General features: G+C 39.1%; 1 protein-coding gene across 1 annotated transcript in view; it reads left to right on the forward strand.

Annotated features, from left to right (window-relative positions):
* LOC134586125 (uncharacterized) overlaps positions 1 to 21,698 on the forward strand; it is a 111,267-nt gene that overhangs the window by 14,439 nt on the left and 75,130 nt on the right. Inside the window, exons 5-11 of the mRNA XM_063441635.1 lie at positions 2,664 to 2,813; positions 4,952 to 5,112; positions 5,697 to 5,873; positions 10,087 to 10,228; positions 16,826 to 17,010; positions 18,743 to 18,884; positions 19,332 to 19,509. Coding sequence (XP_063297705.1) covers positions 2,664 to 2,813; positions 4,952 to 5,112; positions 5,697 to 5,873; positions 10,087 to 10,228; positions 16,826 to 17,010; positions 18,743 to 18,884; positions 19,332 to 19,509 — 1,135 coding nt within the window. The remainder of the gene's footprint in view (positions 1 to 2,663; positions 2,814 to 4,951; positions 5,113 to 5,696; positions 5,874 to 10,086; positions 10,229 to 16,825; positions 17,011 to 18,742; positions 18,885 to 19,331; positions 19,510 to 21,698) is intronic.

The raw sequence follows: 21,698 nt of genomic DNA on the forward strand, positions 1-21,698 counted from the left end.
TCTTGTCAGTGAAGTAACATGCAAAGTTATCAGCAGTAAGGTTAGTTTTGGGGGTGGCCACAGCAGGGCGAAGAAGAGAATTAAAGGTGTGAAAGAGACGCCTGGGGTTGCGGGAACATGAACTAATGAGAGCGGAAAAATAGGACTGTTTGGCAAGGGCAAGGGCTGCACTGTATGAACACAATATGAATCTATAATGGAGAAAGTCTGATTGTGTACGAGACTTCCTCCAGGAGCGTTCAGCACAACGGGAGCATCTTTGCAGGTAGCGCGTTGATTTAGTATGCCATGGTTGGGGGCGGGTCCTCCTCGAGGTGCTTGTTTGGAGTGGCGCTGCAGTGTTCAAGGCAGATGTAAGAGTAGAGTTATATATGGAGATGGCCTGTGAAGGACAGGAGAGGGAAGGGATGGACAGCAGTTGTGAATCAATGTCAGCTGACAACTGTTGGAGATCAAGAGAATTAAGGTCCCTCCTGAGTTGAGGGGGGTTAGGCTGAGGTTTTTGGGTGAGGGGGTATGTGAGAGCAAATGATAAGAGCTGGTGATCAGAGAGTGGATATGGAGTGTTGCAGATATTAGATACTGTACATGCATAAGTGAAGATTAGGTCAAGGGTATTGCCAGCTACATGGGTGGGAGAATTTGCCCACTGCGATAGCCCGAGGGAGGAAGTCATTGAAAGTAGTTTAGTGGCCGCATAGGTCAAAGGTGGGTTTATAGGAATATTGAAGTCCCCGAGAATTAGGGATGGAATGTTAGAAGAGAGGAAATAGGGTAGCCAGGCAGCAAAGTGGTCAAGGAAGAGAAGAGGGGAACCAGGGGGACGGTAAATAACAGCAATGTTAGCAGAGAAGGGTTTGAAAAGGCGAATTGAGTGTATTTCAAATGATGGGAAAGAGAGAGAAGGGGGGGTGGGAAGAGGTTTAAAAGAGCAGTGAGGGGAGAGGAGAAACCCAACACCACCACCTTTACATTCAGAGTTTCTTGGGTTGTGGGTAAGTTGGAGACCACCGAAGGACAAAGATGCAGGGGTGGCAGTGTCAGAGGGGGAGAGCTTGTGAAGGTAAGCATCCTTCAGGCCCAGTCTAAAGAACTAGGCACCCTCTCAGAGCAAGTCTCTCAGAGGATGGATACCCTCCATCTTGAAATGACGATAAGTCATGAAAGCGTTAAGGTTGCACAGATTGATGACCGGACGTAAGTACAATGTCCTTTGGACATACGAGACCAAAGTATAGATGTTTGACCATAATGCACAGCACCACATTTGGCAAAAGCCAATCACAGCATATCAGAGCAAACACCCCATACCAACTGTCAAGCACGGTGGCGGAGGGGTGATGATTTAAGTTTGTTTTGCAGCCACAGGTCCTGGGAACCTTGCAGTCATTGAGTAGACCATGAACCCCTTTGTATACTAAAGTATTCTAGAGTCAAATGTGAAGCCACCATCTATCTGACAGCTAAAGCAATGACAAAATTGGGTAATGCAACAGGACAATGATCCCAATCACACCAGCAAAACTACAACAGAATGTCTGAAAAAGAAAATAATCAACTTGTTGCAATATCCCAGGCATATTCCAGAACTCAACCCAATTGTGGCATAAAACAAATGCCAGCAAACGTCAATGAACTGAAGCAACGTTATAAAGAAGAGTGGGACAAAATTCTTTGACAACAATGTGACATACTGATAAAGTCGTAGAGAAGATTATTATTTAAAGTTGTTGCTACTAAAGATGGTTCTACAATCTATTGAATCATAAGGTGTACTTCGTTTTCACACATGGCTTTATTTTTGTTAAATAAACCATAACACGGTGTAATATATCATGTGGTGTTGTTCTTCATCTGAAGTTGTAGTCACCTAATTTTAAGACCTGCTAAGGAATAGTTGATTGTTAATATAACCTGATATATAAAACCATAAAATTCAAAGAGGGATTACTTTCTTTTCCCCATGACTGTGTATGTATATGTATGTAGAGAAGGCAGTATAAGACACTATAGAGAGGTTAGATTCACTAAAGGGGCTAAGATATTCAAAAAGGGTGATGTTTTTCTTCTAAATTTCTAGCTAAAATAAATTGATACATCCAGAACTAGTGGAAAATCAAATAGCACGGTGAATGTTACAGTTACCGAACAACAACTGAAAAACTGCAGAAATTCTTGCAATTTATTAGAGATACGTTTTCACTTGAACAGATTAATAACATAAGATACATAATAATAATATGATAACATATAAAATCTAAACTCACATAGTAGGCACATGTGAAGCTCAAGAGAAAGCTGATAAAAAATATTATAATCTATGTAATTAAACGCTGTGCCGTCAAGGGAACCAAGCAATTACACAATGGAATAAAAACACAACATTAAACAACAATCGGAAAAAATATGAAAACGATGAATATGACACATTGCACTAGGAATGCACACAAATACATAGAGAAATAACTGGTAATAAGTAGTAGCGCACATAGCATTGATGGAGAACAATGGATGCCCTTAGAAAAAGAGCAAAACAAAATGGAATATGAGAACAGGTAAGAAGCAGAGAGAAGGAAAACAAGAGGTAGAAGAAAAGGACGGGGAAAGATGTAGTTGTAATCATAACTGATATTAATTGATGTGTTGTGCTGTTTTCTACACAGGTGTTATTTTTTCCCGTGATGAAAACTGGAAGGTAATGCGACGATTTAGTCTTTCAACTCTGCGAGATTTTGGAATGGGAAAGAAAACCATAGAAAATAAGATATATGAAGAATATGATTCTCTAACACAAACGTTTCACTCTTATAATGGTCAGTGTTCAACTGCAGTAAATGCTGTTTTGTTGTGTTCTGCCATTTAATGAGAGTGTAAGTAGAACAGATTAGTAATGCTTTCTGTTACATTTATGGGAGAATTTGTATAATCTGTCTAAAATACTGCACCTGCTGAATTCAATTTTGCTGCAAGTGTTGTCTTTTTATGTATATGAAAGTGTAAATGCAATTATTTTATGTTATTGTATATAGAGGAATATGGCAAAGTTTAGTTGAGCGTCTTTCTGTCTTAATCTCATCCTCTCTGTCTTTGAAATTTTATTTAATGGAATACTCCAAGCACCATAACCACTTCAGTTACCGTTACTGGTGCTGTCCCCGCATAATCTGTCAAATCTTTCTTAGCATGGTTTGAAATTTACTAGACTACAGATGGGTGCCTGTGTTGCTTACAGTCTTCTTTAGCAGGAGAGACCTGAGGCTAATACAGACATTCATTTATTGGCTGAGATTGTCAACTAAGTGCTCTCAGCCAGTGGATGTCTTGAATCTGTTTCCCAGATTCCCCAACTCTGAGAGGACAAGGTGAAGAACCCGTGCATGGCGAGTCCCAGGGAAGTTTTAAACCTTGTTAAAACACTTTGACAGTTTTGGCAGCGAGAGTGCCATGTCCCTCCTGGCACCAAAACTACAACAGAAGGCTGTAGTAGTTATGGCACTTGGAATATTAATTACTAATGTTGAAGGACTAAGGAGATGAATACATTTAATTTAAACAGGTATATGTATATATACTATTCCTACTGTACATACAAGTAGAAGTATCTTGGAGAAATAAAAGAGTAACTTATTCACAAGAATACTGTATTAAACATAGAAACATAGAATGTGACGGCAGATAAGAACCATTCGGCCCATCTAGTCTGCCCAATTGTCTAAATACTTGCATTAGTCCCTGGCCTTATCTTATAGTTAGGATAGCCTTATGCCTATCCCATGCATGCTTAAACTCCTTTACTGTGTTAACCTCTACCACTTCAGCTGGAAGGCTATTCCATGCACCCACTACCCTCTCAGTAAAGTAATACTTCCTGATATTATTTTTAAACCTTTGCCCCTCTAATTTAAGACTATGTCCTCTTGTTGTGGTGTTTTGTTCTTCTTTTAAATATGGTCTCCTCCTTTACTGTGTTGATTCCCTTTATGTGTTTAAATGTTTCTATTATATCCCCCCTGTCTCGTCTTTCCTCCAAGCTATTCATGTTAACATCCTTTAACCTTTCCTGGTAAGTTTTATCCTGTAATTCACGAACCAGTCTTGTAGCCTTTTTCTGAACTCTCTGCAAAGTATCAATATCCTTCTGAATATATGGTCTCCAGTACTGCGTACAATACTCCAAGTGAGGAAAAAGTTGTACCAAGAGACCTTGATATTGTACCAAGAGACCTTAACATTCTCTTAAAATCAAGTTGTAGGTTAGTCTTTACCCAATTGCTGTGTTTAACCCTCCACCTTTCTCTAAAAATGTTCCATCATTTCAATCTGTCTGTGTTAGCAAAATAATAATAATTATAACATATAATAATTTGCGATTTTTTATAGCGCTTTTCTCCCTGTGAGACTCAAAATAGTGTACTTAAAAAGCTATTGCATTGTTCTTTCAGCTCATGTATATTGCATTCTAATAGCAAACTATATGTTTACTTGATTGGGTCTACTGTTTTAAATTTTTAAGCATTTCTTTTGTTCATGAGCAGTTCTCACTTTTAAGATTAAGTTGTTGCCATTAGTGGGAGATTGAGCACAGAACTTTATATCTTCCACACACTGGGTGATAATTGTGTCTTCCTCACTTTCGGGAACTTCTGTGCAGTATCTTTGCACTCTTTTGTTCGGATATGCATCATTTATTTGTTTTCTGGGCAAATCATGAAAGCACCACTAATCCTTTTAGGTAGGATTTAAACCAATAGTGATACGGCAGTGGGAAAAGATCAGGAATAGAAAAGTCCAGTTAGTATGTTAAGATGATTCAGTTTTCTTGATTAACCAGGGCAACATCACTATTGAGATCCTACATTTCAGCATTCGTGATGCTGCCATGGGAAAAGACTGAGAATAAATTTATACCGGTAAATATGGCAAGACTTTTCTGTTTTATCTTTAATTACAGGGAAACCTTTTGAGAATACATGGATAATGAACGCTGCTGTAGCCAACATCATTGTGTCCATACTTCTTGATCGTCGTTTTGAATATGATGATCCAACAATTTTAAGGCTCATGCATTTAGTCAATGAAAATGCCAGACTTCTGGGAACTCCTATGGCATTGGTAATTAATTCTACACCATTTTGATACATTGTTTTGTTCTTTTTGCTTGATCTGTGCCATCTCTGCTCTTTTGTCTGGCATGCAGCAATGCTGTAGGATGTAATATGCCATCCAGTAGTTTAGAAAGGTGGTTGTAGCAGAATAGCCGCAGTGGAGGATGAACAGTTTACATACATGTGTGTATTAAACTATTTATGACAATGTTATTATTACACATTGCATGTTAAACTTATTTTAAGAAAAAAACTTGCTATCAACAAATTGTGTGCATGACAGATCCACCTTAAGAACAGTTGAGTTGACAAAGACTGTGACTTGGAGGACCAATAATGGCTGGGTACCCCCAATCACATCTCTCTTTCTGATATCATGTGAAATGGGTATACATATAGTGACAGTTTTGTAAACACAATTCCAGAGTTATCAAATCAGTTACAATCATATTTGGCCAAAGATAAAACTCACATGTATCTATGAGCAATGAACTGTGTGTTAGTTGACAGACTTATGGGATGCAGTAAAATGCACATAACTTATATAAACATTGTAACATGTTCTAAAGCCATTCTATTTGTTTCTTCAAGTTGTATAATGTCTTTCCTTCTGTGCTGCAATGGTTGCCTGGAAGCCACAAAACCGTTGTCAAAAACACAGATGAGCTGAGAAGCTTTGTTAAAGAGACTTTCACATCACACAGGAATCATCTAGACATCAATAACCAGAGAAACCTTGTCGATACATTCCTTGTCAAACAAAAAGAGGTATTATTGAATTTTCTTGAACTCCTTATTCCTGCATTGTGATTGCTTATGGCTGCAGTACAGTAACAAGCCACTAGAGGGCATTTCAGATTTCTTAAAGGACCAGTATAGGGTCAGGAACACAAACATGTATTCCTGACCCTACAGGGAGTGCAGAATTATTAGGCAAGTTGTATTTTTGAGGATTAATTTTATTATTGAACAACATCCATGTTCTCAATGAACCCAAAAAACTCATTAATATCAAAGCTGAATATTTTTGGAAGTAGTTTTTAGTTTGTTTTTAGTTATAGCTATTTTAGGGGGATATCTGTGTGTGCAGGTGACTATTACTGTGCATAATTATTAGGCAACTTAACAAAAAACAAATATATACCCATTTCAATTATTTATTTTTACCAGTGAAACCAATATAACATCTCAACATTCACAAATATACATTTCTGACATTCAAAAACATAACAAAAACAAATCAGTGACCAATATAGCCACCTTTCTTTGCAAGGACACTCAAAAGCCTGCCATCCATGGATTCTGTCAGTGATTTGATCTGTTCACCATCAACATTGCGTGCAGCAGCAACCACAGCCTCCCAGACACTGTTCAGAGAGGTGTACTGTTTTCCCTCCTTGTAAATCTCACATTTGATGATGGACCACAGGTTCTCAATGGGGTTCAGATCAGGTGAACAAGGAGGCCATGTCATTAGATTTTCTTCTTTTATACCCTTTCTTGCCAGCCACGCTGTGGAGTACTTGGACGCGCGTGATGGAGCATTGTCCTGCATGAAAATCATATTTTTCTTGAAGGATGCAGACTTCTTCCTGTACCACTGCTTGAAGAAGGTGTCTTCCAGAAACTGGGAGTTGAGCTTGACTCCATCCTCAACCCGAAAAGGCCCCACAAGCTCATCTTTGATGATACCAGCCCAAACCAGTACTCCACCTCCACCTTGCTGGCGTCTGAGTCGGACTGGAGCTCTCTGCCCTTTACCAATCCATCCATCTGGCCCATCAAGACTCACTCTCATTTCATCAGTCCATAAAACCTTAGAAAAATCAGTCTTGAGATATTTCTTGGCCCAGTCTTGACGTTTCAGCTTGTGTGTCTTGTTCAGTGGTGGTCGTCTTTCAGCCTTTCTTACCTTGGCCATGTCTCTGAGTATTGCACACCTTGTGCTTTCGGGCACTCCAGTGATGTTGCAGCTCTGAAATATGGCCAAACTGGTGGCAAGTGGCATCTTGGCAGCTGCACGCTTGACTTTTCTCAGTTCATGGGCAGTTATTTTGCGCCTTGGTTTCTCCACACGCTTCTTGCGACCCTGTTAACTATTTTGAATGAAACGCTTGATTGTTCGATGATCACGCTTCAGAAGCTTTGCAATTTTAAGAGTGCTGCATCCCTCTGCAAGATATCTCACTATTTTTAACTTTTCTGAGCCTGTCAAGTCCTTCTTTTGACCCATTTTGCCAAAGGAAAGGAGGTTGCCTAATAATTATGCACACCTGATATAGGGTGTTGATTTCATTAGACCACACCCCTTCTCATTACAGAGATGCACATCACCTAATATGCTTAATTGGTAGTAGGCTTTCAAGCCTATACAGCTTGGAGTAAGACAACATGCATAAAGAGGATGATGTGGTCAAAATACTAATTTGCCTAATAATTCTGCACGCAGTGTATAATGCTTAATCCACCATTTAGGATTAGAAAAGGTGAAAACCTTATTTTCAGCACCGCATGGGTCTGCTGACGCTGGTCCCACCACGATCCGCCTCCTTGGGGACATCATCATCAGAATTGTCAAACACCATTTTGGTTAATCAGCACCTCCTCATAGAGATGCATTGAATTAATTTTTATACTAACCTGAACAACTACATTAAGCTGTAATTGTTCTGGTGACTCTAGTGTCCATTTACCCACCTGCAATTTCACCTGAAACTTATCTCTACAAATATTTAATTTGCATGTTCAATTTACATTACATATTTCAATATCATAATGCACAAGTGACTTTTTTTAATGTGTCATGGGATATATACAAGACTAACACTGCTGTGTTGAATTTGTTGCACAGAAATGCTGGAGTTTGAAAATCACTTTTCTTAAATCAAATCCAATCTCGTAAAGTTCAAGTTATTCCTAAAAAAAAAAACATTGTGGAGGCAGCTCAAGATTGCAAGATCCATAGCCAGTTATCTAACAGGTTGATTCTTTCAGTATGTATGTTTAACAAGGTTTTCACTTAGGTATGACTGACTTTAAAGTCTTTGAAAAGATCTTTAGAACAGTACCTAAATTACACAAATTACACAATTCCCACCTATCCATCAAAACAAATTCAAATGGCACACTGACCGCTGTCCACTCTTTCAAATACTTGGGTATGTTATTAGACCCCAATCTATCTTTTGGCCTGCACATAGAAAAACTTGCATCTAAACGTTATCCAAAACTAGGTGCCCTGTACAGAAACAAATCCTGCCTAAGCCCTACAGTAAAGGAAAAGATTGTCCAGCAAATGCTGATGCCAATCATTGATTATGGGGATGTAGTTTATGCATCTGCACCGCATTCCAAAATTAATAAACTCAATACCTTGTATAACTCGTTCTGCCGATTTGTGCTACAATGTAATTACAGGACCCACCATTGTGACATGCTAAAAGAACTAAACTGGCTGTCGCTGGAATCCAGACGCACCCTTCATCTTTTCAGCTTTGTGTTTAAGAGATTTTCTGGGAAACTCCCACCCTACCTTAGCAGAATGCTCTCCCCTGCTCCCCCCAGCTCCTATAACCTCCGATCCAGAACCAGCACTTTATTTATTCTACCTCAATACAAAAAGAAAGTGGCCCGATCTGATCTTCTTCTACAGAGCACCGCAATTGTGGAACGACCTCCCACACACTTAAAAATCTTCCCCAAGCCTAAAGTCCTTTAAGAGATCCCTCTCTACATACCTCAAAACAGAATGCATGTGTCATGGTTGATTATAAATTTCCTACCTGTTCTATGTTAAATGTTGTATATATTGTGTATTAATATTGTTTTTGTATTTTATTGTACCATAATGTATCAATGCAATATTTTGTTGACCCAGGACATACTTGGAAACAAGATAAATTTCAGTTGTATCTTTCCTGGTAAAATATTTTATAAATAAATAAATAAAGTGAATTTCAGATTTTAGGGTAAAATAGTGGAACTGAAAACATAGCTGACTTGAGGTGTGTCTCAATTCAACTATTTTGAACTAATATTTGAATGCACTTTGGAGTCCTGATAACTCCCTGAGTGCGTTCAGGTAAATTGTACAAGTATCACGTGGTGGGAATAGCTCGGCCAGCAAATGAGCAAAACTATAGGTATTGGGCTTAAATCTTGAAAAAGTGCACAAGTTGTTATAACTCCTTATAATGCCAAAGTCCAAATATTAACCCTTAATGCCCCAAATGCTACACTATGCTGTCATGACATTCTTGTCACTGAGTGCCCTATGAAAATTATTGGGTGGGTCATTGCACTTTGTAATAGGATCCTTAACGAATAGCATTATAATGGCAAAGACCAGATATCAAACTCCGGACCCCAGATGTTGCAGAACTATAACTTGTGATTTTATGGCCATCTAATACTTTCAAAGATTTCTTAGACTTGTAGACCATTAACGTTTGGAAGGGCAGAGTTTTAGATCCCAGGCATTGACCATCCTTGGTCCTTAAGTGGTCAAAGAAACAATCCAGTACATTGTATGTGATGCGACCTAAAAATGACCTTTGTCAAGTGTGTAGTATTCTTAAATAGCATTAACTTGTGAAGACTTTCAACACCCTCTGTTCCTGAGTCCAACTTGTCTTGTTTCAAATACTTGTGTGTTAGTCCACCTATACCAGCACTGTTGCATTTGTTGGCGCTTTATAAATAAAGTTATTATTTTGATTATTTGTTCATCCTTAGAGGTAAATAATCTTATTTTTTTTTTAAACTTTCCTAGCAATCAGCTCTTTCCTACATGAATTAGCCTTTTGTGTAATAAAACCCCACTCCTTTTAGAATGTAAATATGTTTTAGTTGGCCATGGCATCTTCTGTTTCTATATGTCTTTTTGCAGCTACTGGCTTGTAAGTCCATCTATTGTATTGATAATATTAGTGAAAATGATACCCTGTAATGGTGTATAATTTCTCAATGAATATTTCAACAGGAAAAGCCTAATCCTGATTTATATTTCAATGACAAGAACCTTACAACTCTTATGATTGATTTATTTGCTGCTGGGATGGAGACAACCTCTACAACGCTACGCTGGGGTCTTCTGCTAATGATGAAATACCCAGAAATTCAGAGTGAGTATCCTATTTGCCCTAATGAATTTTGGTTTAATTTTGTACTAGTACTCTTAATGGACCAAAGACTTAGGAAGATGAATGCAATATAGGTTTTATACCATTTTTAAAATAGTTTTCCTTTGTAAGATCACCATTTAGCAGCATAACTGAGCTCCTTGTTTGTAGCATTGAAGCAGCCAGAACAGCCTTCCCTTAAACCAATATGATTTTGGGAAGTGTGTAATTGATAGCATAATATAAACCATAACACTGGAGCGTAAATTATATAAAAATAATACAATTGGCACACATAATTTAGACTTTTATTATGATGTCACCAGAACCTCTACAATAAGGGAAAAAAGTATTTGATCCCCTGCTGATTTAGAGTGTTTGCCCACTGACAAAGAAATGATCAGTCCATAATTTTAATGGTAGGTGTATTTTAACAGTGAGAGACAGAATAACAAAAAAAACAGAAAAATGCATGTCAAAAATAGTATAAATTGATTTGCATGTCAATGAGCGAAATAAATATTTGACCCTTTTGACTTAGTACTTAGTGGCAAAACCCTTGATGTCAATCACAAAGGTCAGACGTTTCTTGTAGTTGGCCACCAGGTTTGCACACATCTCAGGAGGGATTTTGTCCCACTCCTCTTTGCAGATCCTCTCCAAGTCTTTAAGGTTTCGAGTGTGACGTTTGGCAACTCAAGACTTCAGCTCCCCATACAGATTTTCTATGGGATTAAGGTCTGGAGGCGGACTAGGCAACTCCAGGACTGTCACGACTACTAGTGTGGTCCAGCACGCAGAAACTATGTAAACATATACATAGGCAAGAAAAGGAAAATAAAAGGACAGAGCGTAAACCGGACCTTAGAATGGCCGGACTAATACGCTAGAGACAGAGAATGGTCAAAGGGAAAGCCGAGGTCAAGGAAGCCAGAAAATACACAATACTATTTACACAAGCCAAGTCAGGGAAACCAGAATTCAGAATAACCAGGGAAAAGCCAAGATCAGGATACCAGGAAATCAGATTCACAAAGATAAAGCACTCTCAGGAAACCAGGAACAGGAAACCACGACAGGGCAAGGTACTGAGGTGAGCTAGGGATTTAAATCTCCCTCTCTAAGGTCTGATTGGTCAGAGGGCGACCTCTGACCCCAAAACATGCGTGCGCGTTGATGTCGTGACGTCACGCGCACGTCAGTATAAACTTTGGGGGCGGAGCTACGTTTAGGCGGGAACACGCGGTCAGCGCCATTTTGGATCCGGGCGCGACGGCCGGAGGATGCAGGGAAGTAGTTGTCGGCTCGCCAATGAGCAGGTAAGCCCGTGCTGTCGGTGAGGCTGTGGCCGGTCGGGCACAGCCCTGCCACGCGGCGGGCCGGCATCCGTGACAGTACCCCCCACTCGAAGAACGCCCACCGGGCGGGAAGGACCCGGCTTGAGAGGAAAGCGGTTGTGAAACGACCGGACAAGAAGCCTCTACTTCTAGAATGAATGGCTTGGTTGGATCAGGATGGGTCAGGACAGGTGCTGAGGAAAATAAAGATTTTAACTGTTCAAATGCCTCTCTTGCTTCTTTGGGCCATGATTTGCAATTTGCTCCTTTTTTGGTTAGGTTGGTTATAGGAGAAATTACAGAAGAAAATCCTTTAATAAATTTGCGGTAGTAATTCGCAAAACCTATGAAGCGTTGTGTAGCTTTAAGGCCTTTGGGCAACGGCCACTGTAAGACTGCTTCCAGCTTGCGGGGGTCCATCTGGAAACCGGACAGAGATATAACATATCCAAGAAATTGTATCTCTGTTTGGTCAAACTGGCATTTCTCCAGCTTACAGTAGAGACCGTTCTTTAATAGGGTTTTTAGTACTATTCTCACATGTTCGTGATGTGTCTCTAGGTCTGGGGAATAGATGAGAATGTTGTCTAGGTACACTAAAACGAACATGTGGAGGTACTCTCTTAGGACATAGTTAATATAATCCTGGAATACCGCTGGAGCGTTGAATAATCCAAACGGTATAACCAGGTATTCGTAATGTCCCATTCTAGTATTAAATGCGGTCATCCACTCGTGACCGTCCTTAATCCTGACTAGGTTGTACGCACTTCTGAGATCGAGCTTAGTGAAGACTCGAGCTCCTTTCAACCAGTCAAATAATTCTGATATAATGGGAATAGGATAGGCGTTTTTTTATCGTAATCCTATTCAATCCCCTATAGTCTATACAGTGGTGTAGGTCTCCTTCTTTTTTAGAGACAAAGAAGAACCCAGCCCCGGCGGGTGAGGAGGACCTATGGATATCACCCATTCTGAGAGCTTCCTTTATATACTCCTCTAAACAAAGGTTTTATTGGGGGGATAGAGCATACTCCTCCCTTTGGAGGCATAGTACCTGGTAATAAATTTATGACACAGTCATACGGTCTATGTGGTGGTAACCCCTCCGACTGGACCTTGTTGAACACCTCCTTTAAGTCCAAATACTGCGGTGGTATTTGTGTGGTTAGGGGAGGTGTAATGGGAACATTGATGGTACCAATTGGTTGTGGCATCTGCTTTGGGCAAACACCTCTGCATCTCTCACCCCAACTCACAATCTCTCCTTCAACCCAATCTAAACGTGGATTGTGTTTCTGGAGTCAAGGGACACCGAGTATTATTGGACATGTAGGTGAAGATATGATTTGAAAAATCATCTCTTCAGAGTGAAGAATACCCACTGAGACAGTGATTGGCAGAGTTTTGTGTGTGATGAGAGGCTGGGTAAGAGGCCTTCCATTAATATCCTCTACTGCTATGGGTCTCTCTTTCTGTCTTAAGGGCAGGAGAAACTTTTCAGCAAATTCTTTGTCTACGAAATTCTCTGCTGCCCCAGAGTCAATCATAGCCTCACACTGTACAGCGGTCTTCTTAAAAGACAAGTTAACTCTGACAAGGAAACGGTTCTTAGTCAATTTAGGGGACATATACATCACACCTAAGGTCGGTCCCCGTACGTGCCTTAGGTGCGCAAGTTTTCCGGCCGAACTGGACATGAAAATCTTTGATGTCCCTTCTTGCCACAATACATACACAACCCTTCATTACGTCTGTGTTGTCTCTCTGCGTCAGTGAGTTTAGAAATACCCAATTGCATGGGTTCAGGTTCTGGAGGTGGAGCTTGGCTAATCACCACTGGGTAAGAGAAACAAGGGGCTATGGACAAGTTAGGACGTCTATTACGTTGTTTGTTTTTCTCTCTTTCTCTGAGCCTGTTATCGATATCTATCATATAGGCAATAAAATCATTGAGGTTAACCGGAAGGTCTCTAGCTGCGGTCTCGTCCTGTATACTCTCAGCTAAACCTTCTGAGAAAGCAGCCACCAAACCACTATTGTTCCAGTCAACCTCGGACGCCAATGTTCTGAACTCTATGGCGTAATCAGCTACAGAGCGACTGCCTTGTTTTATCCTCATTAGGGCTTTGGCAGCGTTCTTTTCTCTGCCTTTAGGTTCAAAAGTAGTCTTAAATGCTGTTAGGAAGACACTGTAATCACGGGCTATGGCGTTTCCACTCTCCCATAAGAGGTTAGCCCAGGTTAAAGCCTTTCCTGTTAATTGGTTCATCAGATAGCCAATTTTCGATCTATCGGTAGGGAATGAACCGGGGGAAGCTTCAAAGTGGTACTCAATTTCTAAATTCTTTAGAATCACCTCCATAACGAGGGGGAGGTGAAAGGGTTATGGACGGTGGTTTATGTGGCACGGGAGCCACTACAGGTGGCGGAACCACAGGTGGTACAGGAGGTGGCTCTAAATAGGCAGTTCTCTGGAGCAAGGTCTGAAGTGCCTGGGCAAATTGATCTAACCTGTGGTCCATATCCTCCACCATATTCTCACAGGCAATCATATGTTTGCATAGTACTGCAGGATCCATGGCCCTGTCGTAATGTCACGACTACTAGTGTGGTCCAGCACGCAGAAACTATGTAAACATATACATAGGCAAGAAAAGGAAAATAAAAGGACAGAGCATAAACCGGACCTTAGAATGGCCGGACTAATACGCTAGAGACAGAGAATGGTCAAAGGGAAAGCTGAGGTCAAGGAAGCCATAAAATACACAATACCGTTTACACAAGCCAAGTCAGGGAAACCAGAATTCAGAATAACCAGGGAAAAGCCAAGATCAGGATACCAGGAAATCAGATTCACAAAGATAAAGCACTCTCAGGAAACCAGGAACAGGAAACCACGACAGGGCAAGGCACTGAGGTGAGCTAGGGATTTAAATCTCCCCCTCTAAGGTCTGATTGGTCAGAGGGCGACCTCTGACCACAAAACGTGCGTGCGCATTGACGTCGTGACGTCACGCGCACATCAGTATGAACTTCGGGGGCGGAGCTACGTTTAGGCGCGACCACGCGGGCAGCGCCATTTTGGATCTGGGCGCGACGGCCGGAGGATGCAGGGAAGTGGTTGTTGGCTCGTCGACGAGCAGGTAAGCTCGTGCTGTCGGCGAGGCTGTGCCGGTCGGGCACAGCCCTGCCACGCGGCGGGCCGGCAACCGTGACAATGACCTTAATGTGCTTCTTGAACCACTACTTTGTTTCCTTGGCTGTGTGTTTTGGGTCATTGTAATTCTAGAAAACCCATCCACGACCCATTTTCAATGCCCTGGCTGAGGGAAGGAGGTTATCACCCAAGATTTGACGGTACATGGCCCTGTCCATCGTTCCTTTGATGCGGTGCAGTTGTCCTGTCCCCTTAGCAGAAAAACACCCCCAAAGCATAATGTTTCCACCTCCATGTTTGATGGTGGGGAGGTTCTTGGGGTAATAGGCCGCATTCCTCCTCCTCCAAACACGACGAGTTGAGTTGATGCCAAAGAGCTTGATTTTGGTCTCATCTGACCACAACACTTTCACCCAGTTCTCCTCTGAATTATTCAAATGTTCACTGGCAAACTTCAGATGGACCTGTACTTGTGCTTTCTTGAGCAGGCGGACCTTGTGGGCGCTGCAGGATTTCAGTCCTTCACGGCGTAGTGTGTTACCAATTGTTTTCTTGGCAACTATGATCCCAGCTGCCTAGAGATCATTAACAAGATCCTCCCTTGTAGTTCTGGGCTGATTCGTCACCATTCTCATGATCATTGAAACTCCACGCACCAGACTGAGGAAGACTGACAATTATTTTGTGTTTCTTCCAATCACACCAACTGTTGTCACCTTCTCACCAAGCTGCCCATTCCAGCCCATTCCAGCCTTTCGTAGGTCTACAATCATGTCCCGACATCATTGGACAGCTCTTTGGTCTTGGCCATGGTGGAGAGTTTGAAATCTGATTGATTGATTGCTTCTGTGGACAGGTGTCTTTTATACAGGTAACAAGCTGAGATTAGGAGCACTCCCTTTAACCCCTTAAGGACCAAACTTCTGGAATAAAAGGGAATAATGACATGTCAGACATGTCATGTGTCCTTAAGGGGTTAAGAGAGTGCTCCTTATCTCAGTGCATTACCTTTATAAAAGACACCTGTGAGCCAGAAATCTTGCTGATTGATAAGGGATCAAATACTTATTTCACTCATTGACATGCAAATCAATTTATAACTTTTTTGGCATGTGTTTTTCTGGATTTTTTTTTTTTTGTTATTCTGTAACTCACTGTTAAAATACACCTACCATTACAATTATAGACTGATCATTTCTTTGTCAGTGGGTATACGTTCAAAATTAGCAGGGGTTCAAATACCTATGTACTACATCTTTTACCATTATGCATTTATTTAATTCCCCTAAAACACCTCTTACTAGAGCAGAAGTAGGCATCCTTCTGCACTCCAGATGTTGTGTACTACATCATCCCTCCTGATTTGCAAGCATTTTAATAAAAGCTATCATTACAATTATTAGAATTTAAATAGGGTCAACTTATTCCGCAGCACTTATATTCTTTGACTTGTGTGTAAATTGGTTAAATCTTGAAGTACACACAGCTCATGAGTACATACAAGAAGACATTATGGCATGGAAAACTCAACTCACTAAACAAGGAAGTGCATCAAAGGCGAGTTATATACTTACCTCTGCGGCATTATGCACTCAGTAAATGTCGCAATAGTGTTTGCTGTGTGTGTATAAACAAGTCATATCTCTCGAGATGACAGCTCTTTTTAAAGTAATCAGATCTATACATTAATGGGAATGTTTATTTATTACGAAACAACTAATGGCTAAAGATATATCATGATTAAAGAAATTAATGGGTAAGAAAGATGCATTTAGCTTAGAAACTTGTTACAACTACTTGTTTGTTAGTCCACCTAATGTACAGCACTATGACATTTTTTGGCCCTTTATTAATAATAATAATAATAATAATAATAATAATAATAATAATAATAATAATAATAATAATAACTTCACTCCAAGAGTTGCTACTTTTTCATTTTCCTATATAAAAATAAATTCAAGATCAGCACATCGAGAATCTTTTAGAAGATTATTACCAAGTCTAAGAAATCTCACCATCCAATTTTAAGGAAAGAATGGGTTATCAGATGATATGTTTATTAATTATAAAGGTGTTTTTTTCTGCATTTACTGCTTACAGTAAAGGTCCAAAATGAAATAGAGAAAGTGATTGGATTAGCTCAACCCCAGACAGAACATCGTAAAGAAATGCCATATACAGATGCAGTTATTCATGAAATCCAAAGATTTGGTGATATCGTGCCAGGAAATCTTCCACACGCGACTACTGAAGATATCACATTCAAAGGATATTTCTTACCAAAGGCAGGTATCTTTTTTTTTTTTTTTTAATAATAATTGTTATATTATATATCAAATATAGATAATATTCAATTTATTTGTACCTATTTAAAAAATAATGTTAAACATGGAACAGCAATATTGTAACACAGTCAAATTCCTTGCCTCTCAGCCATTATCTGTGATGTCACTTTCCGGTGCCTGTGATCCCATCATGTATGGCACCAGATTTCTGGTTCTCTGACACAGCTAATAGGTGGTAATGTCAATGTTTGCTTAGTGCTAAGATTCTGATTAAAAAAACATTTCTTAAATTTTGTATGAAAGAGGTCTTAAGAAAAAGCTCAAGCCATAGATTGAATCAAGACATTTAACAATATTGAATTTAATATTTTTGATTTATCAAGCATTTTCCAGTCCTTAAAATAAGCTTATTGAATTTGCAAGCAAAAAGCTGTTGATAAATGAGTTTCCCTGCCTTAAACACATGAACACTCCACTGAATAGCGTGGGTATGTCTACTAAACACTCAGTGCATGTTAACTGAGCAGCAGGGCATGTTACATAGTGAGTTAGCTCAGTGGAACTACCAAACTGTAAAAACATGTCTATGAAACTGTGAGGACATGTCTACTAAACAGTAAAGGACATAGCTACTAAACAGTCGCTGTAATTAAAGACTAGCGACTGGCTAGGTATTGCTGTACAGACTCACCCCACCATGCTCAGAATTTAAAATTTAACTAGTCAATTTTGATGCAAAGATTTAAAATATAATAATTCATACAATCACACATAAAAGTAAACCTACAAGCTAGTCTAACTGAAACACAACATGTCACTCACTAAAATCATTAATACCCAATCAAATTAAATCAGCATTGCCATTTAATTCAGAAGATGAGGTATTTTATGATAGAGCCTCAACAGCATCAGGAACAGCAGGGCAAGGCTGGTCAGCCACACAGACCACTGAAGACCAGTAAAGTCATACCCAAGAGAGTATTGTTGGAATCCTCGAGAGATATGGAAATAATGGAGAGATTTCACTTAAACTGTACAAGTCACCTAAAATTGTATGATATTCTTAATCTCTTCAATAACAAGCGGTTTGCAAAACAACCGCCTCCAGAATCTGAGTCATTTTAGTGTCCTGGAAAGTAATGTTTAAATATGTTTTTTATTTTTTATTTTAGTATACATAGATGGCACAAAACAGAAAAACCTTTTAAAAATCAATTACCAAATAATGGAATTACAGGTATTACAAATATATATATATGTATAGTATTGAGAAGTGAAGCGATATAAAGCAATTATGAGCCCCTCTCCCACATGCACCAAAATTTATAAAAGGGGAAAATACACTTATATTCTTCACTGGATGATACTACAATTAATATATGGCATGAAAAATTAAAATATATCGCTCCACTTCTCAATACTATACTTTGGATATCTTGTATGTGGTGAATACTATACTTTGGATATCTTGTATGTGGTGAATACTATACTTTGGATATCTTGTATGTGGTGAATACTATACTTTGGATATCTTGTAAGGGAACACTTTGAAGTGTGGTAGCTGGAATTTGTGAAAAACGTGTTATTGAATATCAACATATATAATTTATAAACAGCTCTAAATTTTGCCCCTATAGAGCTCTTTTTAAGTACTTAGTGCTTCGCTATTATTTATTTATTTTGAATATATATATATGTATTGTATAATTTTAATTTATGTTATTGTTTTAAGGGTACACACGTTATACCATTACTAACATCAGTACTGAAAGATAAGGCTCACTTTGAGAAACCAGATGAGTTTTACCCTCAGCATTTTCTTGACTCTGATGGAAACTTTGTAAAAAGAGAAGCCTTTATACCTTTTTCTGCAGGTGAGTTCTTTCTAATTATATATGACAACCATGCGGAATATACTTCAGAAATAGAAGCCAAACATATAGAGCTTATGTTCATTAATATCATTGTATGACTGTTATATAATGATTATATGTCTGTTCGATAATGCATGTGAAATACACAGTCAATATTCAGACTTTTTACTCAGTGACTATGCATTTTAGATCTCATGCAGCATTTTGAATTTTCATGCAGCACTGAGCCAGGAAGCACCTCCAATGACCAACTGAGGAGTGGTCACTGGGAGGTGTCCCTAGGAGCAATGTAAACATGGCTTTTTCTCTGAAAAGACAGTACTTCCATTATAATTCCTCAAGGCAATGATTCTCCTCACCAGGACAACTAAATTAAGCTGTAGTTGTTCTGGTGACTATAGTGTTCCTTTAAGTCAGCTGAAGAATAAACACTTTCTTTATTTCTAGGTCGAAGAAGTTGTGTTGGAGAGAATTTAGCAAAAATGGAATTATTCCTGTTCTTTACACGACTTCTGCAGAACTTCACGTTTAAGGCTCCATCTGGTGAAGAGCTTGATATCACCCCTGCACTTGGTTTTACCAGCCCTCCAAAGGCTTATAATATGTGTGCGATACCTCGAAACTAACCCTATGATTAATATGAACATGTAATTATTCACCCATAATGCCGCACAAATATTTCAAAAGGAGATATTTCTGCTACATAAACACCCATCACTTTTAAAACAATCTTTTGCAGTGTTCATTAGGCATGTAAGGCATATTAACAGGCTTATTATACAACACATTTTGTTTAACCCAGGGGTAGTCAATCTTTTAATACCTACCGCCCAATTTTGTATCTTTGTTGATGGTAACATTTCCTTACCGCCGACCGTGCCGCAGTTTCTAATTGTATAGTGCAAGTGCGATATGTTTGTATTAGAAAGGAGGGTGTTTTTATAAAAAAATATGTAATGGCTTAAACAGAAGAAAATACGCCTTCTGAAGTGGCCCAGTTAGAGTCCTGACCTCAACCCGATTGAGATGCTGTGGCATGACCTCAAGAAAGCGATTCACACCAGACATCCCAAGAATATTGCTGAACTGAAACGGTTCTGTAAAGAGGAATGGTCAAGAATTACTCCTGACCGTTGTGCACGTCTGATCTGCAACTACAGGAAATGTTTGGTTGAAGTTATTGCTGCCAAAGGAGGTTCAACCAGTTATTAAATCCAAGGGTTCACATACTTTTTCCACCTGCACTGTGAATGTTTACATGGTGTGTTCAATAAAAACATGGTAACATTTCATTCTTTGTGTGTTATTAGTTTAAGCAGACAGTGATTGTCTATTGTTGTGACTTAGATAGAAACATAGAAACATAGAAACATAGAATGTGACGGCAGATAAGAACCATTCGGCCCATCTAGTCTGCCCAGTTTTCTAAATACTTTCATTAGTCCCTGGCATTATCTTATAGTTAGGATAGCCTTATTATCTTATAGTTAGGATAGCCTTATAGATGATGATCAGATCGCAATTTATGACCAATTTGTGCAGAAATCCATATCATTCCAAAGGGTTCACATACTTTTTCTTGCAACTGTATTTTTAACATTTATCAATAGTGACATTGTAACACTGTTTTCTGTCATAAATCTCTGAATCACACCTCATATGTACATATTTTTTTTAAAAGTAGACAACCCAGGTGTAATGGTAAATTAAGTAATTTCTTTATATTTATGAAGTTCTGAATTTCATAAATATGAAATAATACCACAAATAAAATAATAAAAGGTATACTGGTCAATCACATAAATATTAGTGAATATCTTGAATGAACAGACAAGAGGCAAAGTTTTGATGAAAGTATAAACAAAACTTTACTGGGAATACAATTATCAAGCACACAAAAAAACATACTTTAAAAACACACACTGCTATAAACAATACATTCAGGTAAGAAATCTACTTAGCTCTATTCATGGAGATGCAGCAGCTTACACAAGATAATTGAATCAGCATAACACACAGAACAATGAGGTGAGTTCCTTGCCACATGTTAAATGGATTTACATGGGCACCTCTAAAGCCACCTTCCTTCTTCCGACCCAGTCATGAAACTCCTCTCTAGTTTATGGTAACCCCTTAAATAACCTCCCATCTAGTATCCACCCACAGAGGTAACATAACCAATACCTAATGGTCATCTCTAGGAGGCGGATAGTACATGTGGTCATTTGTAAAAGGAAGTGACTTAAGAATTCTCAATACCTTCCTAAAGCACATGTCTCATTGACTATGCGGCAGCCATCTTTATTCACTCGACGTCACAGTGCTCACTAGGCCACCTATAGGTCACTTCCTCCCTAAAGCACATGTCTCATTAAATATGCAGCAGCCATCTTCTTGCTCTTAATGTCACATAGCTCACGACACCCCCTATAGGTATGATAAGTTATTGCACATGAATGGGAACACAATAATAGAACATTTATCATTGCCCATAACCAATACAATCCACCTGTTGATCCCATTACTATAACTCATATATTTCCCGGATAGGTCTTACTTTCTTCATAGCTTGCTTTCCCACACATATAATCAAATTTACAAAAAAAAAAAATATTATACATAAAACAACACCCACTACTACCCATTGCATTACTTTAAACCCTAAATTACTCAACCACCCAAAAGGTCCACTATCTGGTGTATTCTGGAGCTTCTTCCTGTTAATTAGTTAGTTTAGCTATATAAGAGCATTAGTTAGCCAATGTGTTATTGTTGTTTTGTTGATCCTGATGAAAGCCACGGACGATGGCTTAA

The sequence above is a fragment of the Pelobates fuscus genome, chromosome 2, assembly GCF_036172605.1.
Source record: "Pelobates fuscus isolate aPelFus1 chromosome 2, aPelFus1.pri, whole genome shotgun sequence".
NCBI classification, from domain to species: domain Eukaryota; kingdom Metazoa; phylum Chordata; class Amphibia; order Anura; family Pelobatidae; genus Pelobates; species Pelobates fuscus.